General features: G+C 43.4%; 1 protein-coding gene across 1 annotated transcript in view; it reads left to right on the top strand.

Annotated features, from left to right (window-relative positions):
• rab2a (RAB2A, member RAS oncogene family) overlaps window positions 1-27,960 on the top strand; it is a 69,448-nt gene that overhangs the window by 19,772 nt on the left and 21,716 nt on the right. The window contains exons 4-5 of the mRNA XM_030403562.1: window positions 13,241-13,323; window positions 15,257-15,349. Of these exons, the coding sequence (XP_030259422.1) occupies window positions 13,241-13,323; window positions 15,257-15,349 (176 nt within the window). The remainder of the gene's footprint in view (window positions 1-13,240; window positions 13,324-15,256; window positions 15,350-27,960) is intronic.

The raw sequence follows: 27,960 nt of genomic DNA, 5'->3' as shown, positions 1-27,960 counted from the left end.
TTTGGAACAGGAACCAGGCAGGAAGTCTTCCAAAGCACTGGTATTCTCTCCTGACCAAGGCTCAGGTTGTAGAGGTGTTGTAGGACAGGAGACAGCTGGCTGGCACATGTCTTCAGGATCCTGGGGCTGATTCCGTCAGGGCCTGCAGCCTTCTGCTGGTGGAGTCTCTCCAGCTGTCTCCTAACCTGGCCTGCAGTCAGTCATGCGGGGGAGGCTGCTGGTGTCTTCAGTGGAGGACGAGGAGGTGGAGGTAGAGGAGGAAGAGGAGGAGGAGGAGAAGAAGGAGAGGTGCTGCACAGGAGAGCTCACATCAGAGGAGTGAGGGAGGAGGGGAGGAAGCATTTGGGGCAGTGAGGGTGTGTGGGGGTCTGGAGGTGTCATGGAGACGACAGAAGGCTGTGAGCTGAACCTACTGAAGAATCTGTTCAGCTCGTTTGCCCTCTCCAGGCTGCCCGATGACTGTCTGCCGCTCACCTTACACCCAGTGATCTGCTTCATACCAGTCCACACATCCCTCACATTGTTCTGCCGGTGTTTGGCCTCCAGCTTCCTCCTGTAGGCGTCTTTACAGGCCCTCAGCATATCCCCGAGTTCATGCTGCACTCTCCTCAGTTCTTCCCCGTCTCCAGACCTGAACGCCCTCTTCTTCTTGTTAAGAAGGGCTTTCAGGTCATTGGTGATCCACGGCTTATTATTAGGGAAGCAGCGTACAGTCTGGGTTGGCATGGTGGTGTGTTCACAGAACCTGATGTATTCTGTGATGCAGTCGGTCATGCTGTCGAGATCCTCTCCATGTGGCTCAACAAGTGCATCCCAGTCTGTCGACTCAAAGCAGTCCTGTAGTGCGTCAGCAGCCTCCTGAGTCCACCTCCTCACGCTCCTAGTGTGGACAGGCTGCCGCTGAACAAGGGGGATATACTTAGGGGTCAGCAGAACCAGGTTGTGGTCAGATCTTCCAAGAGGGGGGAGGGCTGTGGGACTGTATGCATCCTTAGCATTTGCATACAACAGATCCAGGTGTTACAGTCTCTGGTGGGGCAGTCAACATACTGGTGAAATGTTGGGAGGGTTTTGTCCAGTGAGACGTGATTAAAATCCCCAGTGATGACAATAAATGCATTAGGATGCTGCGTCTGTATCTGGGCAACAGCGGAGTGGATGATGTCACAGGCCAGCGCTGCATCAGCTGAAGGAGGAACGTACACACCGATAATGACGGCGGACGTGAACTCCCGGGGCAAATAATAAGGCCTCATCCCCACAGTCAACAGTTCAATGTCCGGGGTACAGAGACGTTTCTTCACATGAACATGTCCGGGATTACACCACCTCTCACTCACGTACAGTGCAATCCCTTCTCCTTTCTTCTTTCCGCTGCTTGTCACGTTCCTGTCCACCCGAACAGTGCTGAAGCCGGGAATCGCCACACTGTGGTCCGGGATGTTTGAGTGAAGCCATGTCTCTGTGAAACACAACACACTGCACTCACGATATTCCCTCTGAGCCTTTATCAGCGCGGCGAGCTCGTCCGTCTTGTTCCCCAGAGACCTCACGTTTCCCATGACGATCGCCGGTACAGCCGGTCTGTGTCTCCTCCTCTTAACCCTCCGTTTCACTCCGGCTCTGCAGCCACGGCGTCTCCTCCGCAGCTCCTTCAGGACCTCAGGCCTGGCTCCGGGTAGCAGTGCAGGTTCACACAGCGCAATCAGCTGGTCGTGTGTGTAAACAATGCTCTCAATGATGCGCTCCTGACCCTCCGTTGCTAGGGTTAGCAAAAACATCGCAAAAACATCACAAAAAGTGCTTAAAAGTTCAAAAAAGAAAAATAAGAAAGGTGTTCGTCCTCTCCCAGTCTCTGGAGAAGAGCCGCCAAAAGTTCAGCGAAAACCAGAACACAAACACAACACAAATACAACAAAAACTACGAAAAAACTTAAAAACCCACGGGAGCTGCTGTTACAGGCTGCCACCTAGTACGGCGCCATAGCAACCGAAAAAACAAAAACACTCAAAGTTAAGCAACGAGTTCACTCAAGCAATACAGGCAAAGACGCCAAAGCAGGATACTTTCAAAAGTAAATATCCTTGAGACAGCGACATGGCCAAAAATATTACAGAGAAGGTAATTACATTAATCGTTCTGGATAACCAGCTCATCTCCGTGGTAGAGGATCAGGGTTTTCTTGTCATCTAGAGTTTTTGATTCCTTGGTATGCCCTACCATCTCGACATTACATTAAAATGACTCCATTTTCGAGCTCTAACGTGCCGGTATGCAACAAAGTTTCACGGGTCTCATACAGCAGCGCATGTAAAACAGGCAATCGAGGAGATGCTGAACCTATGTGAAATAAACAAACTAGCATCTTGGGGCATGGCGGGCCCTCGGTGGGGGCTGGGTTAAGCGGAGTGGTTGGGCCCCACCTCTCCCCCTCTCTTGCACAAAAAAAAAATAAAAATAAATGAATAAATAAAAAACCCCACCCCTCAACGGGTAGACCCCCTCCCAAGGGTCTGGGAGTTGCCCAAACCAGGAAGTGGCACAGGAGGTCAGATTTGCAAAGGGTCAGCAGTTACCTACGGGTTCGGCTGCGGCCGCGGCCCAAGGCACAATCTATAAAAAAATAAAAAATAAAAAAAACAATAATAACAATAATCGATTTGAAGAAGAAAAAAAATGCCACTCCTCAGCGGGCAGAGCCCCTCCCAAGGGTCTTGGAGTTGCTCAGACCAGGAAGTGGCACAGAAGATCAGATTTGCAACGGGCCAGCAGCCACTTTCAGGTTCAGCTGCGGCCCAAGGTACAATCAAAAAATAATTTAAGAAAAATAAAAAACATATAATAATAATGATAATACAAAAATACAAGTAAAAATTAGGTGGGACAGGGAGGGGGGATCCTTTCACTGCCGTCTTGCCTGTCTTCCGCTGGGGCTGTCGACTGGGCTACTTGGGACCGGGTAGGGGGACCCCTCGCTTTCCTCCCTGAACCCCGGGTCCGACCTTACCCCTCATTGCAATATATTATCATCATCGTAATTATAAATTAGGCTGTTATGGTATCAATCTGAAAGGTAAATCATCGAATTTTACTCAATTGCCTTTGTTCCCTGTCATGTGGCCTTGGTGTCCCTAAAAAAAAAAAAAGGTGAAGGCCAAATGGCCTTGCCCCTAAAATGACCAAATTCCCACCCTGATGAGGAGTTAATGTGAGATATGATAATGTAATATAGGGCTAAACAAGACATTATAATATAATATATCATGATGTAATATAGTACAGTATGATATATAATAACATATATGTGAACATAATATATGTGAACACAACCTAATGTAATGCCAAGTATCATGACAATGACTATCATAAGTCTAATTATTGGAGTTATAATTGATGATTTATAATAAGACATGGATTATGTATTAAAACATGTTTAATACCAATATCAAGTAAAACATTTTTTTTTTAAGTAGGGTTGTGCTTAGGTGATTTGGTGACACTACACTGAATATTAGTGTTATTGAATATTTCTCCCAATAGAAATTCCCCAAAATTATGGCAAAGCAAAAAAATTGTATAATAAACAGCAGGAGACCATTGATGTGTGGAGTGATTTTGGTGACACTACAGTGAATAATAGTGAAGTTATTGAATATTTTTTGTAGAATCTCTTTTCGGTGTTGCACCAGTGTTAATGTCCAGCCCGGAGGAGCGCTTGTTTTTATGAAAATACGGTTGTAGCTTAGACAGACAGACAGACAGACAGACAGACAGACATTAATGATCCCAGACTGGGAAATTATTTTGTTACAGCAGTAGTGGGTCAGCAAGTAAAACACTTCGTACATAACATAAATAGAATCCAATATAAACATAGTGTATATATACAGTGCACAGTGTGCTATAAACAATAATAATATATACAACAAAACAAAATATGCAAAATATACTATAATAATATATACAACAAAACAGTAGAGAGACCAAAGTTCTCTGTCAGGCAGAGGTGAGAGAATTATTAAATAAAGTGATGGCTTGTGGCAGGAAAGATTTCCTGTATCTATTGCTACGACAGCGAAGCTGAAGCAGCCTTCCGGAGAAGCTGTCTGACCAGTGTGAGTTGGAGAGGGTGGAGAGGATTATCCATGATGGATAACAGTTTTTTCAGTGTCCTCCTCTCCACCACAGCCTCCAGAGTGTCCTGTTTACAGCCAATCACAGAGCCAGCCCTCCTGATCAGTTTGTTGAGTCTGTTGGTGTCGCTGGCTCCGATTCTGCTTCCCCAACAAACCACAGCAAAGAAAAGTACACTGGCCACCACAGACTGATAAAAGATCTCCAACATCTTGCTGCACACGTTGAAGGATCTCAGCTTCCTCAGGAAGTAAAGTCTGCTCATCCCCTTCTTGTAAACAGCTTCAGTGTTAGATCTCCAGTCCAGTCTGTGGTTGATAGTAACACCCAGGTACTTGTAATCCTCCACCGTCTCCACATCCCTTCCCAGAATGCACAGAGGTTGGAAAGCCGTCTTCCTCTTCTTCCTGAAATCTATCACCATCTCTCTGGTCTTGCTGATGTTCAGCCGCAGGTGATTCTGTCCAGTCCACTCCACAAAGTTGTCTACCAGTGCCCTGTGCTCCTCCTCCTGTCCCTCACTGATACACCCAACAACAGCCGAGTCGTCAGCTTGTTGTCTACCTTACTACTATAGTAGTTAAGAGTAGTTGAACTTACTGTGAGTGACTACTGTGTACTCGGGTGGCTGAAATTCAAGGCAAGAACACTATGCTGACCGGGCCAGGGGCACAGAGGCTACTGTGGCCGTACGATGATTTTTTTTTCACGGGGCATCAAGGCCAAAGTGCGAGGCCGCCATGAAATTCCCCCCTGCTCCTCACACTATATTAGTTTAAATCGTATTGCATTTCTTTTATTATAATGTCTCGTATTGCCATAAATTGTCTAATCTGATCTTAAATTATCTAGCTACATTATGTTAGGTTAAATTATATGGCACTATACAGATTATTCCTATTACTACTACCCTTTTCATATTTACTCTTTACTTAATTTACTCATTTATTTTTATTCTATCATCTATCTATGCCGTATTACATATAATACCATACTATCTGCCTCTCAGCCACTTGCACGCACACATGCACGCACACACGCACGCACGCACACACATACACACACACACACACACACACACACACCTATACTACCTATACACATATCATCAGAACTTTACGTTGTTTTCTGTTGTTATCTGTGCTGTATGTCCACTGTCTGTATTCGTAGTCCACATGGTGTAATGGCCTCTTAACTTATTCTGAGTGATTCTGCTTGATACTAGCTGCTGACTTGTCACTGTAGATCATGGCCATTACCAAAATTAATAAAGCAGCTTTTTTGACTTTGATATTCTTTCCATTCCAATTTCTATGCAGGGTTTTTATGCTGTAGAACTGTAGGATAATTGGATACAGAGTATGTATTGCATTTCTATTAACAGTATTTCTGTAATTTAGAATCTATTAAATAAGCAATTTTCTCTCAGCAGCAGGTGATCATTTGCATTTGTTTGCCATGCACTTTATGCTTACAGACAGCTGTTTGTACAGTTGATCTTGGGACCTGTAACTGCTTTGAAATGGCTCCAATTGACTTTCCTGACTTGTTCAAATTACAAAGAACATTTGACTCGCAACTTTTTGTAATTGCCAGAAATGATTGTTCAAGTTACTGTATATATTTTTCCAGCTGATTTCCTTATGACTTCTGTATTACATCGTCCTTAGCCTGGTCACCTTTTTCACACAGATCACGAAAAAGGGTCTGTCTTTCCTTATTCTCAAGGCTGCAGTGTTTGTGTTTAATCAAATGCTTACTTACATAGTGTGTGTTTCCAGGAACTGCCTTGGTTACTCGCTGGGACAGACTTTGTTAATGAGGACATCCTATCCCTCTCACAAATGTAAAATTCATGGCTTTAAAATAAAGTTGAATCAAGAATACAATATTACAGTAACAATCAGATGACCGTCATAAAATGGCATAGTCAGGAGCTGAGAGAAGTTAATAAAGCAATTACATGGACTTATTTTAAGGTGAAACTCTCGCCAAAATGCAACCTAGGCTTTTTTTGTGAATGTATATGAGTCAAACCTTCGTGTAAAAGCATAATTACGACAAAAGCAGCACTTTTAAGATTTACCGTATTTTCGTTTTTGGGTCAAGCTCATTTTCTCAGTACAAGAAGCACTTTTATGCTAGCATCAAAATCTCTCAAACACTGAGAAGACTCGACACAACATCAGGCATGTGATTTTTCGACATGAAAAAGCGACCCTCGTGAATCATGCAAATCCGCTTTTTTTTTTGTTTTTTTTGGCCAGGGGGGGTCGGACCGCCATTAACCACCAATAGGTTTTAACAGACCAGGTGTTTATTTGGGACAGGCGTTTAATTCCCTCCTCACAAAAATCCGGGATGAAAATGTCACAAACTTCTCCAGCTTCTCTGTGAATTCTCTGGCATCCCTCTGGGCAATAGTTGTCTACTGCCAGTGAAGTTGTTGCTGCGGAGGAAACGATTCAGCCAACCAGCACTCGCTGCAAACTCCTCATCTCTGCTGTCACTCACGGTGGCGGACATTTGTTTCTCCATCGCCCTGATCATTTTGCGGGACACTCTCTCATGGCGTGCCCGTTTGCTGATAACTCATCCCCTCATGTTTATCTGAAGCTCCTCTCTAGCCTTCTTCCTCCCTCCACCAGGCAGCCTGGCCCTGTTGCCGTCCTCCGCGGACAGACACTGAAGCTCCGTTTTATTTTTTCGCCAATCTCTCCCTCTCTTGGGGTCGACAGAGAAACATCTAGCGGCTGCTTCTCCCGAGTTTTCCTCTGCATATTTTAAGACAGAAAGTTTGCTGCACCGGAGTCATGGCGATCACCAGTGTGATGACTGACAGAAAGCAAGCACGATACGTGAAAAAGGTGAAGAAAAAAATCGTGCAGTGTCAGTGGTCACGTGCAGTGTGAGGGGACCACATGATGTGTTTTATTATGTTTTTATGTGTTTACAGCTGCTAATGTATGTAACGCTGTTACTGTGATGACACATGACAGTTAAATATTGAATCTGTCTATTATAACCACATCCTGACATGTAACTGTTAATTTTTTGTCATGATTGCTATTATTAGTACTTAGATTATCAAAAATCACAAAGACTGCAGATCATGATAAGAAGCTGCAACTGGCAGTGAGCTGCTGCTTTCTTTTCTTTTAGCAGTGAAGTGATGTACTCCATGACAGAACATTATAGAATATGATAATGTATAAAATAACATTTAATGGTAAAAACAAAAAGTAAAGTTGCAGTAGACTTATATTATAAATATGCAGCATATATATAGTTTATTATTATTATTATTATTATTATTATTATTATTATTATCAATTTTATTACGACTACTATTTTTCTGCATATTCTTGACTTTGAATGGGAGCTGCTGTAAAGCGTTTCTGATTCATATATTATGCAGTCAGTTGTCCAAATTTTAAGTTAAATTAAATGAACCAAGACATATGTCAGGGTGTAGTGATTATAGACACAGATTCAATATTTAAGTGTCATTTATCATCACAGTAACAGCGTCACATACCAGAGTTTGCTGAAAAGAAAGTTTTTCTAACAACTCACCTTAGCAGTAGCTGGTTCCACTCCCAGTCGTCATGGCAGCCGAGAAGTATCGATCTCAGAATGTAACATAGCTTTGAGGAGAGTTAAGGTGGACCGCTACTCTGTTCCGGCAACAACTATCCACGCGATATCTCATGTGACTTTTCTGGCTTTTTATTTTAGTATTGTTTCTTATATGAGGCTTCTTTTTCAACTTCAAGGTCAATATTGTTTTTCGCTAACGACAAAACAATGAATTATCCGTGCATTTCTATGGAATTAAGCTTTAGGAGCGGTCCACCTTAACTGTCCCCCATGTTACATTGCATTCGGAGATCGATACTTCTCACTGGCAGGACAGCGGTGAGTGGAGGAAACAACTGCTAACGTGAGTTGTCCAAATACTCTGTTTTTAGTAAACTCTGTGTACACAAACAATATTCTCAATGCTCATGTTCATGTGTAGAGACCCTGGTGATAATACGGGCAAAATTTCATGTTGTGTTGATCCTTCTTAGTGTTTTAAAAATAGCTAGCATAAGAGTGCCCCTTGCATTGAGAAAATGAGCTTGACCCGAAAAAGAAAATACGGTAAATCTTGAAAGTGCTTCTTTCGCCGTAATTATGCTTTTACACAAAGGTTTGACTCATATACATTCACAAAAAAAGCCTAGGTTGCATTTTGGCGAGAGTTTCACTTTCAAACGCAGGTATTCTGTACATAGAAGAGGCTAGTTTCATTTTTTAGGACAGGAAACTACTTCACCATCTGTGACATGTTTTAACATTATTTATAATATTCAGCTTTAATTTGGCTTAATATTTTATTTTATTTTTTGGTTTTCTTTTTAAGTATTTTGGCTTTTATATGGCTTTATTGATAGAACAGCTCAAGATACAACAGGAAACAAGAAGAGAGAGGGGGGAAGTGACACGCAGCTAAGAGCCCCAGGCCGGGACCCGAACCTCGGGCTGCTGCAGCAAGGACAAAGCCTCTGCACATGGGATGCCCGCTCTACTAACTGAGCTAAACGGCACCCCAGTTCGGCTTAATATTTAACAACTAACATGATTTTTAGTACAAAACCAGAGTAGGCTTCGTTAGGACTTTAAAAACAGAGTAAACACCAAGTTACTTAAATGATAAACTAAATAATATTGAATAATGACTTCATTTTGATTGCAGTGGCCAGTCTAAGGCACACCTGTGCAATAATCATGCCATCTAATCAGCATCTTGATATGCCACACCTGTGAGGTGGGATGGATTATCTTGGCAAAGGAGAAGTGCTCACTAACACAGATTTAGACAGATTTGTGAAAAATATTTGAGAGAAACTGATCTTTTGTGTATATAGAAAATGTTTGAGATCTTTGAGTTCAGCTCATGAAAAATGGGACAGGAAAACAAAAGTGTTGCATTTATATTTTTGTTCAGTGTATTTATGCCATCCCTGACTGTCAGATAATACATTTTTATTTCTTTAAATTCTTAACAGTGATTAATCATTAACATCCCTAGTTGCCGTGTTTTAACACACTCATTACCTGCAGATGCATAAATGCACCTAGTTGCTTTAGACCTCACATGTTGGCACAGCCCTGGAAAAATATTCTGAATACTGGGATTTCTGCACATGTAGTTATCTAGATGACCAGCAGGTGGAGTTAGTGCTCCATGGAAAGACATAGCAGGAGAAATAAGGCCTTCAACAGTGATGTCAGCACTGCTTTTTAAAACTCAGACCTCTGCAGGTTTTTACATCCCACCAGCTAGTTCAATGTCTTCCCCTGGTTGTCCAGGTGGTACATAGTACCATCGATGGTCAAATGAAATGTTATCCTATGTACCAGCAGGGCTCATTGATGTAAACAGGACTTGTACAATACACCACCATCACCAAATGCGGGGAGAAACTGGTCAGATCATTGTGTGTGTGTGTGTGTGTCTGTGTATGTGTGTGTGCGCGTGTGCGCGTGTGCGTGTTCCTGCACACAAGCGTACTGTAAGCCAGATGGCAGACAGACACAGTGTTCCCTGTCTTCGCCCTTATTTATCATTGTTTCACTAATAGAATTACTGACTGCTTGACTGCTCCCTGAATGACTGATTGGCTGTTCCATCTCAGTGGCTGACTGAGTCACTGACTGACCAGTTAAAAGGGTTTCTAGTTAACTAACTACCTGGCTGACTGGCTTGGTGACTTACTGTCCGAGCGCTTCATCGGCCAACAGACTGGGTTCCTGGGTGACGGCCTGCCGGCCTCTGAATACTGAATGATTCACTGAGGGACTGTCTGGTTTTTCAGATGAGGTCAGAGCAGTGCAGGGCTGCAGCTGCTAGGATAGAGTGCTGTTTTGTTTTCTACTCTTGCCAGGACCACACAGACAACATTGTTACTGTACATTGGATGGAGACAGAGGATGAATAGACATGACGGGGTGGGGGTAAGAGAGATAGTTGATGAAAGTAGAGATGGAAGGAGAGGAGGGCCAGGGTTTCATAGTGGAAGAATTCAAAGATGAGTGATGCAAGGAAGACACAGTGAAGGTGAGACAATGAGGGGTGATACTTGAAGGGGGAATGAACGAACAAGGTGACCTAGTGGGCTAAACACACAGTTTTAATCCATATGCCACAGCTGATGTGATCTTAACAGATGGGGAAACTGGGAGGTTTAACACATAAGTAAAGAGAGAGGGAAAGGGATTGTGACCGATAGATGGAGAGGGAGAGGGATGACTCCATTGTATCAAATTACAGACTCTGCTCTGTCCTGTTCTTACCATAGCTGTGTGAAAACCAGGAGCCAGACTCTGCCAGAGTATCTGGACTGGTACAGCTTATGTATGGGACTAGACTACATTACAGGATCGTCAGGGGTTGACCTGTAGAAATGCTAAAGGCATTCACACTATTGTTCTTCTGGAGTTTCTTTCGTGAATGCTGTTCTTCTCGTTTATTTATTATTCTTCTTCCGGACGTTTTTCGGCACGCTTCTTCTCCTATAAATATTGAGCTATTGAAACCATTCAGGTATCAAAATGTGCAGGTTTTTAAGGACATTGCTGCTTGTATTTTTCTCATTTCCATCTTTTATAATTTTTAAAATATTAAGCTTTTTATGCAAAAATTTTCCCATTCATCCTTATGGTGATTGTTTTCAAATTTCATTCTGCTACAACTTCAGCATACGTCCAGCTATAGAAACTGTTCAACTATTAAAATGTTCAGCTTTTTAAGCTCTTTCAGCTTTTTTGGAAATTCAGCTTTTTCCCCCAAAAAATTAACATTGAAGTAAATGGGGAAAATCTTCAAATCCTCTGCAAAACTCATCGCTTTTCAACCTCTTCTTGTCCCTCATGCTTTGAGCTAGAGACACCATTCCAACTTTAAACGAGTCACAAGACCTTGAACTATTGGCGATGTATTCAGTTTTTAAAAATCTTTTTTAAAAAAAGTTTTAGTTTTAAGGTGTTTTAGCCCGTTTTCTGATTTTGTAATGGGTGTGTATTGCGTGAGCTAGAGTGCGTGACATCATCGCTGGAGTGGAAAGCAGCTGGACAATCTGGAGAAAGAATTCTCTTCAGCTGGATTTGGATCCCACATCTTTTACTTGACATAGACAATATGTGTATAGAAAGGAAATCTTGCTGGCAGCTGATGGTCTTAATTCAGATGTAGGACTTACAGTTTTGGATTTAGAAGCACGAGAGCGACAAGAACTTGAGCAGCTCCCCCATAAGCCACAATGTTAATTTTGAGGCTAAATTTCTGGAGGAGAGCAGACGGTACCTGATTTGTCTCTCGCTTTTCTGCCCTCATTTCTCACTCTAAAGAAATAAAAACGACATGAGTGCGTTCAGCCATGTCTCCTCTCACCCAACATATTTGGGCGATAACATTACAGTTTTTTCAAGAATCGTATTAGTTTGGGAGGCGTTTTCCCATTCATTCTTATGGGGACATTTTCATCTTTGGCTCTCGTACTTCTCCAGCATGTGTATCTGACGAATGCGTGTGTAGTGCATGAGCTAGAGTGCGTGACATCATCGCTAGAGTGTAGAGCAGCTGTAAAAACGGGAGAAAGAATTCTCTTCAGCTGGATTTGGATCCCACATCTTTTACTTTACATAGACATTATATGCATAGAAATGTAGGAAATCTTGTTGGTTTTTAGCTGGTGGTCTTATTTCAGATGTAGGACTTACACTTTTGGCTGTTGAAGCCCCAGAGCGACAAGCACTCCAGCAACTCCCCCATAAGCATCAATGTTAATTTTGAGCCTAAATTTCTGGAGGAGAGCAGACAGTACGTGTTGTGTCTCTCACTCTGGTGCCCTCATTTTTCACTATACAAAAATAATTAATCTTTCTGCCTTTTCAACTCCTTCAAACATTCAACTTCATGTTCCGCAATCAAAATGTTCAACTTTTTAAACACTTTAAGCCCCCTTTCAGCCCTCTTACTTTTCAGCTTTTCTGCCTTTTCAGTTTTTCAAAATATTCATCTTTCTGTCGTTTCAGCTTCTTCATACAGTCAGCTTTATTTTTACCTGGAGAAACTCTTCAGATATCAAACTGTTCACGTTTTCAAGCTCTGTCGGCCCTCTTACTTTTTAGCTTTTTAAAATATTCATCTTTCTGCCTTTTCATTTATCCTTCTGCCCCATTCTTAAGGGGACATTTTCAACTTTGGCTCTGCTACTGCTCCAGCATATGTGCAGCCAGAGAAAACTGTTTACCTTTTTAAGCTCTTTCTGCCCTCTTACTTTTCAGCTTTTGCAGCTCTTTCAAATATTCATTCTTCTGCTTTTTCAGCTTTTTCCATACATTCAGCTTTATGACCAGCTAGAGAAACTGTTCAGGTATTTTAAGCTCTTTCAGCCTTTAACTTTTCACCTTTTCAGCCTTGTTTCACCATTTTAAGCTCTTCCAGCCTTCTTACTATACAGCTTTTCAGCCTATTCAGCCTTTTTTTCACCTTTTTAAGCTCTTTCTGCATTTAACTTTTCATCTTTTCAGCCTTTTTTCATTTTTTTTTCAGCTCTTCCAGCCCCCTCACTCTACAGCTTTTCAGCCTTTTTTCACCTTTTTAAGCTCTTCCAACCCTCTTACTCTACAGCTTAGGGTTAGGGTTTACAGCCTTTTCAGCTTTTTAAAATAAACTGTTCAGCTATCAAACCGTTTACCTTTTAAGCTCTGTCAGCCTATCACTTTTTAGCTTGCAATTCTTTTCAGCTTTTTAAAACATTCAGCTTCAAGTTCAGCTAGAGAAACTGTTCAGCTATCAAAATGTTCAGCTTTGTTAGCCCATTTAACTTATTACTTTTAAGCCTTTCTGTCTTTTCAGCTTTTGAAAAATTGAGCTTTTTCTGCAAATTCCCGACCATTCAACCTATAGTTTTATGCATTTTCGGCAGTACATTCAGCAGATTTCCGAAATCACTTAGGCTTTAAGAATTCACACTGTGTTTTCGCAGGAAATGCAATTTTTCTAGTTAAAATTTCAAGTTCTGTTTATTTATATATATGTATGTGTTTCTGTAGGCTGGTCAGGAGTCATTCCGGTCCATCACCAGATCTTACTACAGAGGAGCAGCAGGAGCACTGCTAGTCTATGACATCACAAGGTAACATCCAGTCAGATGGACCTAACAAAGTTAAGAGGAACAGTTCTCCCCAAAATTTGCTGCAAACCCCCAGAAATGCTTTGTGGACTAAGACTCTTCACCAAAGTTTCCATCACCTGTGGTGATGATATGTAGATAATGACTGAATTTTCATTTTTGGCTGAACTCTTCATTTAAGAACTTTTCAATTTGTCCCATTACCAGCATCTTTCCTTACAACGAACCATTTCTGCTTGCAGGTTGTAACTATATTGTGAAAGGACAATAGTGTAGATTAGCACAAGGTTAGAGTTTTTAGTAATTCAGCGGCTCTGTACTTACACAGCGCTGCATTGAAATGCAGTGTGCTAACATCAGCATGGTATCAGTAACAATGCTAACTTGCTGATGTTGAGTAGGTATAATGTTTATAGTTTTCAGCATCTTATTTTAACATGCTAACTAGGGTTGCAGCTAACAAATAATTTGTTTAAAAAAATGGTGTCTCCCAAACCCCAAGATAATGTCCACAAATGGAGGAAATGAATCAGAAAATATTCACATTTATGAATCTAGCAATTAGTTTAATAGTCGACAGCTTAGGCTGTAATATTAAGTGAATAGGTCAGTAAGAGGCTGATTGACCCAATAATGGAATTAGACTTGAAGTTAAGAACAACCCAAGTGTTCACAGTTGACTTTGACAGGCATGATGTGTAAACATCGTTTTGTGCCAGTCCACCCAATAGTTTGGAAATTCATTGCAGAACCAGAGGAAAAGTTTGGGGATCACTATTCGAGTTTATCCTATGGGAACCATGTATTCGATCTCATGTGCAGAAATGGTAGGAGCCTTTTTACTTACTTTTTGCTTAATCACACAGTGGGGGGCTTTTTCCACAGACATAGTGACATAGTTGCGTTATTGCAGGAGTCAAGCTCACATGTGCGTCTTGTTGAAAAGGTTTAAATGCCACTTCCAGAGGTGGAATGGATTTTGGATACATTTTATAGCTAGCTTCTTTGCGATAGGATAGCTGCTAGATCTGCAAAAGATGCATGAAGTGACCTGGTGTAAATTGGTTATTGGCTGCCTGTCTTCCAAAACACCACTAGCACCAGGTCAGATTCTCAGTCCATTCAATGCTATGGTCCACAGAAAAATATACTGATGACCACAGCACAGATTGAAATTAAATGTGTTACTAATCTTCCTGAGAGGTTGATTAGTGATTTTTCATTACCCTGTTACATTTTGTCCAGGACTGCCATTAGGTCAAAATGTCCCCTGCACCAGCATTCCTCTATCTCAAAAAACAAATGCAGATTCTCTGTGGATATTCATGTTCCCCAGAAGAAGACTCTAGGGGGATTCCCCTACATCTAACCTAATCTGTAAATGCACTCAGTTGACTAGGTCATTTTAATATGATTAGGGACTGTAATGTAGGTAAAAAAGGCCAGTGCTAATATGAGCTAATAAAAACTTCTGATCTGCAGTAATATTGTATAAACTAAGGCAAACGTTCATGATATCAGTATGTGTTCGTTCGTTTTAATCCCTCTCGGTGTACTTTTATATTCCTGCATATCCCACAAATCACAATTGTCCTGCATAAGTTGTCAACCTGCATATTGTATTAAAAACAAAGCAAGTGTTATTGAGGCCAAATGCATTGTTAAAACAAATTTACCGAAGTGGAGGTCATTTTGGGGCGATTTCTGAGAGAGAGTAACAAAATTGTCAAATCTGAATTCTGCTGATTGTTGAAGAAACAGGGCAGACAAGTTATTTTTGTATATTGTTGGTTAATGATGTCCTTGTTGCTTCCTCTTGAAATGTTTACAAGCAAGAGAAAAACCTAATGATCTGTAGAGGTAACAGTTGCTTCTTTGAACACTGATTTTCTGTGTAAAAGTAGATTGAAACTACATTGTGTGCTTGTTTTGACAGAAGGGACACCTTCAACCACTTGACAACCTGGTTAGAGGACGCTCGCCAACATTCCAACTCCAATATGGTCATCATGCTTATTGGCAACAAGAGGTGAGATCTTAGGACACATTGTTGATGTACTTATATATTGTGTGCGTGTGTGTGTGTGTGTGTGTGTGTGTGTGTGTGTGTGTGTGTGCGCGCGCGCGCGCGTGTGTGAGAGAGAGAGAGAATCAATCACACTGTTCTACACTGATATAAATACACTATTTAGTCAAAGGTATTCAGGGCTCTATTTGTTTATTCATGATACCTTTGGCTCCCTCTATACCAGTTCCATAAATAGCACTCATTGAGTAAGACAAAGTTCTGTCATGGTAAATACATACTCCAGTCAAATATAAATGAGGAACTTACTTCTTCAACAAACCTCAGGTGGTTATTGAAACAGATGCCTCACGCAGTACCCAAGGTTACCTTGTCGCCTTGTGTAAGAAAAATGATACAAGTTATCACAAAAAAAGTATTTGTGTTGTTACAGTTGGTCTGTTTGAGGGGATTAAGATTCTGAATTGATGCTCCCATGACCTTAATTTTATCCCAAACAAACTGGTTAAGAGTTATAAGGGATGGACTCATCAAGGCCTCTCCTCATATTTTATAACCGGGGGACACTGAGGTTCAGGCACTGAAAAGACTTCATGGATTAAATAATAGTGAGCTTTTCAGATTTCTTCAGGGAGGTCACCATACAAACAGCCTTATGTTACAGAGTCAAAGGCCATTGGAAATTATCTTATTGAAGGTTCTTATTAGTGCCTGTGAAACAGACTAAGGGCTTAAAACAATTTCCAGAATATACAGGACTCTTCAAGTTATTAAGTTAGTAAACTCGAACCTTTACAAAACAAAAATGGGAGCGGGAAACTAACAGTTGTATCTCAGAAGAAATTTGGAAAGATGATTGTGAATTTCAGTGGAGGATATTGAGCACAGTTGCATGGAGGGTGTTTGGCTTGAAGAGTCTTGTAGAGGAACTTACTTCTTTAACAAACATCAGCTGGTTATTGAAACAAATGCCTTACGCAGTACCCGAGGTTACATAATAGCCAAGGGTAAGAAAAATGATACAAGTTGTCATTCAAAAGTGTTGGTGTTGTTACAATCACAAACAATTGAACAAATGTTGCTTTCTTTGCGGACTATCAATCCTTGTAGATGGACTTACACTCCATTCAACTGTTTAGTTTTGCCACACAGATGATTAGGACAAGACACCCTTCTTCTGTGTGTTGTGGCAAATTCACAATCACTCTACCAGGTGTTAATTATAGGTTACAGCAATCTGCACAACAGATACATCCCAATAGAGGAGCTGCATGCTTTTCAGGCAGAACACAGTTCCAAACAGGGTCTCATCTCTCTATAAAAGCAAGGAATCTCTGTCTGTCTGTCTGTCTGTGTGTGTCTGTGTGTGTGCCTCAAATATCTCTGCGGATCAGGATCAGACTGACCTGAGAGTTTCAACATGGCTGCTGCTTGGTTCAAGGGTGTGCAACTTCACATTTGTTTGGACTGCAATGTTGCCATTAATAAATTATTTCATAAATGCTTTACAAATTCTGCGAGCATTGTCCACCGGAGCCACCACAGTCACGTGCGCACCAGAACCAATCACTGCACACCGTAGCCACATGTGCACCAGAGCCAATCACTGAAGAGCCCACTGTGACCCCCCACCTTAAGAAACAATTAGATTTATAGCTGCAGCGGCGCGAGCTAGACCGGGATTTTGTTTCATTTTCATTTCTTTATTCACATCAGTTACAATCATATACAACATACTCTTTTAAATCTGTAATAATCTTATGTGAAATGGGACACCCTAGAAAGCTTAAAAAGCTTATTAAGAGGGGCCCAAGCACAGCCGGCGGTTCGGTCCCGTTCTGTGCATCTAAACTGACTGTTGTGGATTAATGACACTGAACGAGTCTGTTCGGGTCTGAGGAGATTCGGACACACAAGGACAACAAAGTAGAATCGAAATCTGTGGATGTTTGTGTGTAGCTAGCTGCTAGCCGCTAGCCCACCCACACGGCCCACCTCCCTAGTCGACGGACCGGACCCACCGGCACGTCCAAAACCGGACTTGGGGTAAATAATGGCCGCCACGCTTTTTCGTGAACATTGCCATCACGTTTGCTTTGTGTCTGGTGCAGAAACGGTAAAAACGGGCTTTTATCACGAAAGTGTCCAAGCAGCAAGTTTGGTTGTAAACAAGCTAGAGGTGCACCGATCCGATATTAAGATCGGATATCGGCCCTGATATTGACAAAACGGCTGGATTGGGGATCGGTAAAATGAAACAGATCCACGGGCCGATCCAGTTTTTTTTTTTTTTTTTTTTCTCCGTCGCAGCACATCCTACGTCATTCTTCAGCATTAGTATGTCGCGTGCTGGAAGAGTGCAAGTTGTTGTTTGACCAACTCTTTATTAGTTTATTCTCAGGTTCAGCTGCTGCTTATTTTGTATTCCTGTTTGCAGTACGTTACACTTACTCACGTCACATTTCTCTGCTGATTAGCTAGTAGCCCCACCATCAGTTGTTAGCCTCACCGATCAGCTGTTAGCCTATCAATGCTAACTTTCAAACCAACGTACTCAATACTATGTGGGCTGTCCATCGTTGCTCCGTTGGTCCTCCCTCCACCACAACCTCAATGTTTTTCACCGCCGGGTTGCTTTGTCTCCTCCTCTGCTGCTGCGGTCTCACCGGCTCGCAGCAATGCTGGATGGTTGCCCCCGCTGTGTGCACGGAGCCTCCAGACGCTAGTTTGTTTACGGACGGTGCTACTGACTTCGGTGCTAGTTTTCCCTCCGTGCTGACTGACAGGCGCTACATTCATTCTTTGTTTTGTTTGTTCCACTTTGTTACGTGTGTCGTTGGGTACCCTGACAGGCGCTATATAAACAGGGTTCGTACGGGTGCTTGAAATCCTTGAAAGTGCTTGAATTTCAATGTTGTGTTTTCAAGGTCTGGAAAGTGCTTGGATTTTAGTTTAAGTGCTTGAAAGTGCTTGACATTATAACTCTGTGTCTTGGCAACATTGGGATCAGACTGGATAGTTTTCCTATTACAAGGAGAAATAAAATCAGTGTGTGTGTGTATCATCACACATGCAGCCTGGTAGCAATAGAGAAGGATGGCTGAGGAGAAGGTGAATTTGATGCAATTTGGAGTGATGACACGTTCAGTATTAATAAACTTTGATGAATAAGCAAAAAGCTTATAAAAGTTTATGTCAAAAAAGAAAATTACAGGGTGCTCTCAGGTCTCTCTTTGTCCCGGTGCAAGTGTACCTGAAGAACGCCAAGTGGCTTCCCTTTTTTAGGATAAAACTTTGTGTTCTCCTTTAATTTCTAAAGTTGTAGTTATAGTAGATGTTTACAGCATAATACAATGTACATAATTGTGATAAAAAGTGAAAAAAATAATCATGAGTATATATATTCCTGTAGATATGTATTTTACCCCAGCGATAAGGTACTGGAAGATTTTGTAAATGACCCTTAAAAGTGCTTGAAAAGTGCTTGAATTTGACCTTGAAAATGTGAACAAACCCTGTATAAATTTTATGTATTATTATCATTATTATTATTATTAATGTTACACATGTTTACAATGTTCGGTTACTGTTTGATAATTTTGTCTTAGTTAGGAAAGTCTGGTGCCTTTAGTCCCTTTCACATGGTGGAAGGTATACAGTTTATTATTAATTCAACAACGGTATCGGATCGGTATTGGCCGATACGCTCAGTCCAGGTATCGGTATCGGGATTGGATCGGAAAAAACTGGATCGGTGCATCTCTAAAACAAGCGGATTTATACCTGCAGCGGCACGAGCTGGACCGGGATTTTGCCGGCGGTTCGGTCCCGTTCTGTTCTGTGAATCTAAACTGACTGTTGTGGATTAATGAGACTAAACGAGTCCGGACCGAGTCTGTTCCGGTCTGAGGAGATCCGGAGACGCGCGGACAACAAAGTGGAATCGGAATCTGTGGAGTTTCGTGTGTAGCTAGCCGCTAGCCCACCCACACGGCCCACCTCCCGAGGCAACAGACCGGACACGCCGGCACGTCCAAAACCGGACTTAGGGTAAATAATGTCCGCCACGCTTTTTCGCGAACATTGCCGTCACGTTTGCTTTGTGTCTGTTGCAGGAAGAAATGGTAAAAACTGGCTTTTATCACGAAAGTGTCCAAGCAGCAAGTTTGGTTGCTGAGGAACGGGAAGTTGTGTGAGGGACGCCAGCAGTGATACAGACAGCGACAGAGATAGCGAGTTTTGAGAGTTGAGAGATTTGTGACATATAGCGTGTTTGGGGTGTATAGTTAGTATGTAATGTAGTGTTTGGTGTAGTGTAGTAGTTTTTTTGTGTTGTGAGTCAAAACAAGGAGGAGACTGCTGAATGTGGAGCAGGCAGGACTGAGCTGAGGAGCCTGAGGCATTGCCTGCATTTAAATGTAAATGGTTACAAATAACTTTGTAAATTTCAAAAACTTATGCACAAATTTAGCAAACAACTATTTATATTTGCATTATAACTAATGCAATTGGTTCATTAAACTGTTTGTGGTTTTCACAGTAAAAAATCTAACTTTTTCCTACTCTGATTTGATCTTATTTTGTGATTTTAGGTCCATAGTGTTAATATAATATGTCAAAATGAAAAAATAACTATACAGTCACACATGTGAGGTTGTGCTGAAAATAATGACACCAAACAAGGCAAGGTAAATCGTTTTTAAGGTGAAATGTAATGGTATAATCAAAAGTAGTCAAAAACAGCCAATTATATCCCTGACATCCCACCTTCAAACACAACCTCATTTGGCCATCCATGAAAAAGCTACTTAACCTCCCTACTTCTATAGGAATACATGCTTCCTATGGGCAATGCACTAGTCTCTCTATAAAAGCAAGGAATCTCTGTCTGTCTGTCTGTGAGTGCTTCAAATATCTCTGCAGATCAGGATCAGACTGACCTGAGGCTGCCCAACATGGCTGCTGCGTGGTTTAAGGGTGTGCAACGTCAGATTTGTTTTAACTACAATGATGCCGTTCATAAATTATTTCATGAACTAGTGCAGTGCCTGTAAGAAAAGTGTATTCCTATAAAAAAGTGGGAGGTTAAGTAGCTTTTTCATTGATGGCCAAATGAGGCTGTGTTTGAAGGTGGGGCGTCAGGGATATTTAGGTTTGTTGTGAAATCCGATATTCCAGGGTATAATTGGCCATTTTTGACTATTTTTGATTTTGCCATTATATTTGACCTTAAAAACTATTTACTTGGTGTCATTATTTTCAGCACAACCTCACATGTGTGACTGTACAGTTATTTTTTTATTTTGACATACTGTATTAACACAATGGACCTAAAATCACAAAAAATAACCATAAAATCCGAGTAGAATTTTTTTTTTTACTGTCCATCCATCCATTTTCGTCCGCTTATCCGGGGCCAGGTCGCGGGGGCAGCTGCCTGAGCAGGGACACCCAGACTTCCCTCTCCCCGGACACTGCCTCCAGCTCTTCCGGGAGGATCCCAAGGCGTTCCCAGGCCAGCTGGGTGACATAGTCACACCAGCGTGTCCTGGGTCTTCCTCGGGGTCTCCTCCCGGCGGGACATGCCAGGAACACCTCCCGAGGCAGGCGTCCCGGGGGCATCCGAAACAGATGCCCGAGCCACCTCAGCTGGCTCCTCTCGATGTGGAGGAGCAGCGGCTCTACTCCGAGCTCCTCCTGGGTGACAGAGCTCTTCACCCTATCTCTAAGGGAGCGCCCTGCCACCCTGCGGAGGAAACTCATTTCGGCCGCTTGTATCCGGGATCTTATTCTTTCGGTCATGACCCAAAGTTCATGGCCATAGGTGAGGGTCGGAACGTAGATTGACTGGTAAATCGAGAGCTTCGCCATTCGGCTCAGCTCTTTCTTCACCACGACAGACCGATACAACGACCGCATTACTGCGGCCGCTGCACCGATCCGCCTGTCAATCTCACGCTCCATCCTTCCCTCACTCGTGAACAAGACCCCGAGATACTTAAACTCCTCCACTTGAGGCAGGAACTCTCCTCCCACCCGGAGGGAGCAAGCCACCTTTTTCCGGTCAAGAACCATGGCCTCAGATTTGGAGGTGCTGATTCTCATCCCAGCCGCTTCACACTCGGCTGCAAACCGCCCCAGGACATGCTGGAGGTCCTGGCTCGAAGGAGCCAACAAGACCACATCATCCGCGAAAAGCAGAGATGAGATCCAGTGGCTCCCGAACCAGATCCCCTCCGGCCCGTGGCTGCGCCTTGAAATTCTGTCCATAAAAATAATGAACAGAACCGGTGACAAAGGGCAGCACTGCCGGAGTCCAACATGCACTGGGAACAGGTCTGACTTACTGCCGGCAATGCGAACCAAGCTCCTGCTCCGGTCGTACAGGGACCGTACAGCCCTTAACAGAGGGCCTCCGACCCCGTACTCCCGGAGCACCTCCCACAGAATGCCACGAGGGACACGGTCGAATGCCTTCTCCAAGTCCACAAAACACATGTGGACTGGTTGGGCAAACTCCCATGAACCATCAAGCACCCTGCGGAGGGTATAAAGCTGGTCCAGTGTTCCACGGCCAGGAAGAAAACCGCATTGTTCCTCCTGAATCCGAGGTTCGACTATCGGCCGAATTCTCCTCTCCAGTACCCTTGAATAGACTTTCCCGGGGAGGCTGAGGAGTGTGATCCCCCGATAGTTGGAACACACCCTCCGGTCCCCCTTTTTAAATAGGGGGACCACCACCCCGGTCTGCCAGTCCAGAGGCACTGTCCCTGACTGCCACGCGATGCTGCAGAGACGTGTCAGCCAAGACAGCCCCACAACATCCAGAGACTTGAGGTACTCAGGGCGGATCTCATCCACCCCCGGTGCTTTGCCACTGAGGAGCTTCCGGACTACCTCAGTGACTTCGGCTTGGGTGATGGATGGGTCAACCTCTGAGTCCCCAGCCTCTGAGTCCCCAACCTCTGCTTCCTCTATGGAAGGCGTGTCAGTGGGATTGAGGAGATCCTCGAAGTATTCCTTCCACCGCCCGACGATGTCCTCAGTCGAGGTCAACAGCTCCCCACCCCCACTGTAAACAGTGTTGGTGGAGGACTGCTTCCCCCTCCTGAGGCGCCGGATGGTTTTCCAGAATTTCTTCGAGGCCCACTGGCCTTTTCCCAGACCCGAGTTTTTGCTTCCGAGACTGCCCGTGCTGCCGCACGCTTGGCCTGCCGGTACCCGTCAGCTGCCTCAGGAGTCCCCCGGGCCAGCCAGGCTCGGTAGGACTCCTTCTTCAGCTTGACAGCAACCCTTACTTCGGGGTCCACCACCGGGTTCGGGGATTGCCGCCGCGACAGGCACCGGAGACCTTACGGCCACAGCTCCGGACAGCCGCGTCAACAATGGAAGTGGAGAACATGGTCCAGTCGGACTCAATGTCCCCAGCCTCCCTCGGGATCTGGTCAAAGCTCTCCCGGAGGTGGGAGTTAAAGATCTCCCTGGCAGAGTGTTCTGCCAGACGTTCCCAGCAGACCCTCACGATACGTTTGGGTCTGCCAGGTCTGCCCGGCTTCCTCCCCGCCAGCGGATCCAACTCACCACCAGGTGGTGATCAATTGACAGCTCAGCCCCTCTCTTCACCCGAGTGTCCAAGACATACGGTCGGAGGTCAGATGACACGACCACAAAGTCGATCATTGATCTCCGGCCTAGGGTGTCCTGGTGCCACGTGCACATATGGACACCCTTATGCTTGAACATGGTGTTCGTTATGGACAAACCGTGACTAGCACAGAAGTCCAGTAACAAAACACCACTCGGGTTCAGATCGGGGAGGCCGTTCCTCCCAATCACACCCCTCCAGGTAACACTGTTGCTGCCCACGTGGGCGTTGAAGTCCCCCAGGAGAACGACGGAGTCCCCGGTTGGAGCACTCTCCAGTACCCCTCCCAGGGACTCCAAGAAGGCCGGGTTCTCTGCACCACTGTTCGGCCCATAAGCCGAGACAACGGTGAGAGTCCTATCCCTGACCCGAAGGCGCAGGGAAACGACCCTCTCGTTCACCGGGGAGAACTCCAACACATGGCGGCTGAGCTGGGGGGCTATAAGCAAGCCCACACCAGCTCGCCGCCTCTCACCGCGGGCAACTCCAGAGTAGAAGAGAGTCCAGCCTCTCTCAAGGAGTTGGGTTCCAGAGCCCAGACCGTGCGTGGAGGTGAGCCCGACTATTTCTAGCCGGTACCGCTCAACCTCCCGCACCAGCTCAGGCTCTTTCCCCCCCAGCGAGGTGACATTCCATGTCCCCATGGCTAGAGTCACCATCCGGGGATTGGGCTGCCGGGGCCCCCGCCCACGACTGCCACCTATATCCCACTGCACCGGCCCCTTCTGAACCCTCCCGCGAGTGGTGCGCCCACGGGAGGGCGGATCCAAGTTGCTCGTTCGGGCTGCGCCTGAAAACCACAAATATGTTTAACAAACCATTTATTTTTTTTTTACTTATAATGCAAATATAAATTGTTGTTTGCTAAATTTGTGCATACATTTTAAACATTTACGAAGTTATATGTAACTATTTACATTTAAATGCAGGCAATGATCAGGTCTGCCTGAGCTCCTTCCAGCTGAATGAAGAGCTGCACTGCCTGCTCCACATTCAGCTTCTCCTCATTGTTCTGACTCATTAAACAAAAAACCGACTCCACTACACACTAAACACACTACACCAAACACTACATATCACACTAACTACACACTCCAAACACGCTAAATGTCACAAATCTCTCAACTCTCAATATCGCTGTCTATACACCGACCGTCGTTGCCTGTCAATCATCCGCCTCCGTCCCTCCCATAACTTCCTGTTCCTCAACAACCAAACTTGCTGCTGGGATACTTTCGTGACAAAAGCCTGTTTTTACCGTTCCTTCCTGCACCAGACACAAAGCAAACATGACGGTCATGTTCGCGAAAAAGCGTGGCGGACATTATTTACCCTAGGCCCGGTTTTGGTTGTGCCGATGTATCCGGTCCGACGCCTCGGGAGGTGGGCCGTGTAGCTAGCGGCTTGCGGCTTGTCCGCGCGTCTCCGGGTACTGATCTCCTGATCCGCAGAGAACGCTCCGGGTGCGAACGCTCGTCAACGTCAGTCCCGGGGGGGGGGGGGGGGCTTGGGGAAGACGCAGACAGACGGTCATCAACTCCGTCCGCCGGGGGACGGACGGATGCTCATCGCCGTCAGCCGGGAGCTCCTAGCCGTCAACCAGGGGACGGACGCTCGTCACCGTCACGCACAGAGCATAGCGGCGCTGACCAAGTGGTATAGCGGCGCAGCGCCGCTGTTCCACCGTCTGGGGAGAACCCTGCTTAGGCGGGAGGCAAAAATGCTTGGGCGCTGCGCCTAAGCCGTATAATGGCAGGGAAAACCCTGAAATCCCGGTCCAGCTCGCGCCGCTGCAGGTATAAATCCGCTTGTTTCTTCACGTATGTCGTGGGCTTGAGCTCTGCAGTGATTGGCTCTGGTGCGCACGTGACTGTGGTGGCTCCGGTGGACAATGCTCGGCGGAATTTGTAAAGCATTTATGAAATAATTTATTCATGGTATCATTGCAGTCCAAGCAAATGCTTAGATGCACACCACTGAACCACGCAGCAGCCATGTTGAAAGTCTCAGGTCAGTGTGATCCTGATCCGCAGAGATATTTGACTCACAGAAACACACACACACACACACACACACAGAGATTCCTTGCTTTTATTGAGAGATGATTTACGAGTTCCGCTAGCATTGTCAACGATAGCCACCACAGCCCAGGGCTGCTCGATTATGGCAAAAATCATCACGATTATTTTGATTAATATTGTAATCACGATGATTCAAGACGATTATTCATTGATTTGAGAACAAGCACTTATTGAACTTTGAACTCTGGTATTTCTTTTGACATGATAAGTTTGACCTGAAAAACAAGAAAAATGCAAATAAATAAGAGAAAAATATATCAATAAAATGAATTAAATAATATGTAAAATTAAAGAATAAACACTATCTGGGTGCGGCTCCACCATAGGTCCGTTGTGGTGGCAAAATATAATGCTGTTGACACTCTGCTGATATGGTGACGTCATGGTAACACTCGTTTTTTTGTTTAATGAGTCAAAACAATGAGGAGACTGCTGAATGTGGAGCAGGTAGGAAGGAGCTGAGGGAGGCCTGAGGCATTGCCTGCATTTAAATGTAAATAGTTACATATAACTTTGTAAATTTCAGACACTTATGCACAAATTTAGCAACAACAATTTTTATTTGCATTAATGCAAGTAATAAAAATGGTTCTTTGAACATATTTGTGGTTTTCACAGTAAAAAAATCTAACTTTTTCCTATTTGGATTTTATGTTTTTTTGTGATTTTAGGTCCATTGTGTTAATACATTATGTCAAAATGAAAAAATAACTGTACAGTCACACATGTGAGGTTGTGCTTAAAATAATGACACCAAGCAAGGCAAGGTAAATCATTTTTAAGGTGAAATATATTGGCAAAATCAAAAATGGTCAAAAACAGTCAATTATTCCCTGGAATATCGAATTTCACAACAAACCTAAATATCCCTGACGTCCCACCTTCAAACACAGCCTCATTTGGCCATCCATGAAAAAGCTACTTAACCTCCCACTTTACTATAGGAATACATACTTCCTATAGGCAATGCACTAGTACAAATGATGACAACAAAATGGCACATGTTTGTTTCACAAGAAACGGGCAAATGAAATCTCCTAAATCGTTCCCTTTGGAATAAGGGTGTGTTGAGAATATCTATCCAATATGCTTCTCTTTGGAGGAGGATTGTGTCCGTGTTATTGCCACTCCAAGGCGTCCTTGCACAATGTCCGTAAAATGTAGTTCTCTCAAACTATAGTTATGACTGCTGAAGTCCCTAACCACCAATGATTTAACATCGAAATTGGAAATAGAACCTGTGCTCACAGATTCTAGTTTTTAGTCCCTGTTTTGTTGTGCCTACATAATACATTACATTACATTACATGGGCATTTTAACAGGTAAACCACTTATGTGGTATTACATGTAATTCTCTCAGGCTGGCCTTAATGTCGACACCTGACTTGCGATAGTTGAAATGAATTCCCTTAATCATGGAATAACAGTGTACACAATTATGGCAAGGAAAGTTACCATTGGGGATCCTAGACGCAAAATTATTAGTAGGCCTTTTAGGGAAATCTGATTTCCTTGAATAATCCTTCAAGTTACAAAACCTTTTATAAATATATATTGGCACAGGTTTTATTTATATTACACCTATGCAGAAATCTCATCACTCAGGCAGTTCCAGCTGCTGGAGGAATTGTGGCTCCCAGGAAGCCAACCACCACCACTTGTTCTGGGCCTGGCCAAAAATAAAGCCTTTTGGCGTAAAAAATATTTGGGACATAAATTATATTCAAGTGGGATGAAATCAACTTTGGTCTTTTATGTTCAACGTCTACAAATATTAAAAACAAAAAACTTATTCGGAATCCTAAGTGTTGCTGCTAGAAAAGCAATTACAAGGAAATGGCCCCAGCCAGATGCCCCATCTGTAGAGGACTGGTACGAATTTATGTATGAAATCTTCATAATGGAAAGAATGGCCTTTTCAATGTTGCTCCAGGAACACTAATTCAAGGAAATTTGAAAACAGGGAAAATGTGTATTACCCCCAATGGCCCTTTTTTGTTTAAAAATATTTAAGCATCTCTTTATAAATGTTCTATATTTTATTAATTTTCTCAATCTCAAGACATGTTCTGTCTGTTTTGTGTTAAAACATTTTTAAAAATGGTTCACTCTATAAAAGGACATATCTAAAGATGAATATGGAATTGTTGTGAAGATGTGAAAACAAATAAAATAAAGATGTCACACATCTCCACATGACAGTCTTTCAACTTGTTCAAAAAGTCTGTTGTGTCTTTGAGATACGAGGGTATTGAATATTTTATTTTTTATTTATTTTATTTAACCTTTATTTAACCAGATAAAAGCCCATTGAGATCAGGATCTTTTTCGCAAGGGTGACCTGGCCAAAAAGGTCAGCAGCACGAGACATAACAGCAGTACATGTCAACACAGATTACAAAGAGTAACAGATGGAATAAAAGATAAAATTTTGGAGATGTAACAGTAGCACAACAAACAAAAAATTTAAGATTTGAAACACAGGCACTGTTCAGTAAGTTTCCGCTGCCTGTCTTTCAGGATAGAGCGGAAGGCTCCAAGTGGAATTAGTTTAGAGAGTTTTAGCTCAGTCTGTAAAGTATTCCATGCCAAAGGGGCGGCAAAGCTGAATGCTCTTTTCCCAAATTCGGTCCTTACCCGGGGAGCAGATAAAACAAGGGTTGAACAGGAACGCAAAGCATAACAACTGCTTGTTTTCTGCAGTAAGACACACAAATAAGAAGGTATCAAGCCAATGAGAGACTTATAAATTAAGGTCAGCCAATGTGCCTATCTGCGTGCACTCAGAGAAGGCAAGTTCGATTTCAAGTACAATTCACAATGGTGGGTGAGGCGTCTACACCCTGTGACAAATCTCAATGCCTTATGAAAAACAGTATCCAAAGAC

Source organism: Sparus aurata, chromosome 21 (genome assembly GCF_900880675.1).
Source record: "Sparus aurata chromosome 21, fSpaAur1.1, whole genome shotgun sequence".
NCBI lineage: Eukaryota > Metazoa > Chordata > Actinopteri > Spariformes > Sparidae > Sparus > Sparus aurata.
This window is presented reverse-complemented; position numbering and strand designations above follow the sequence as displayed.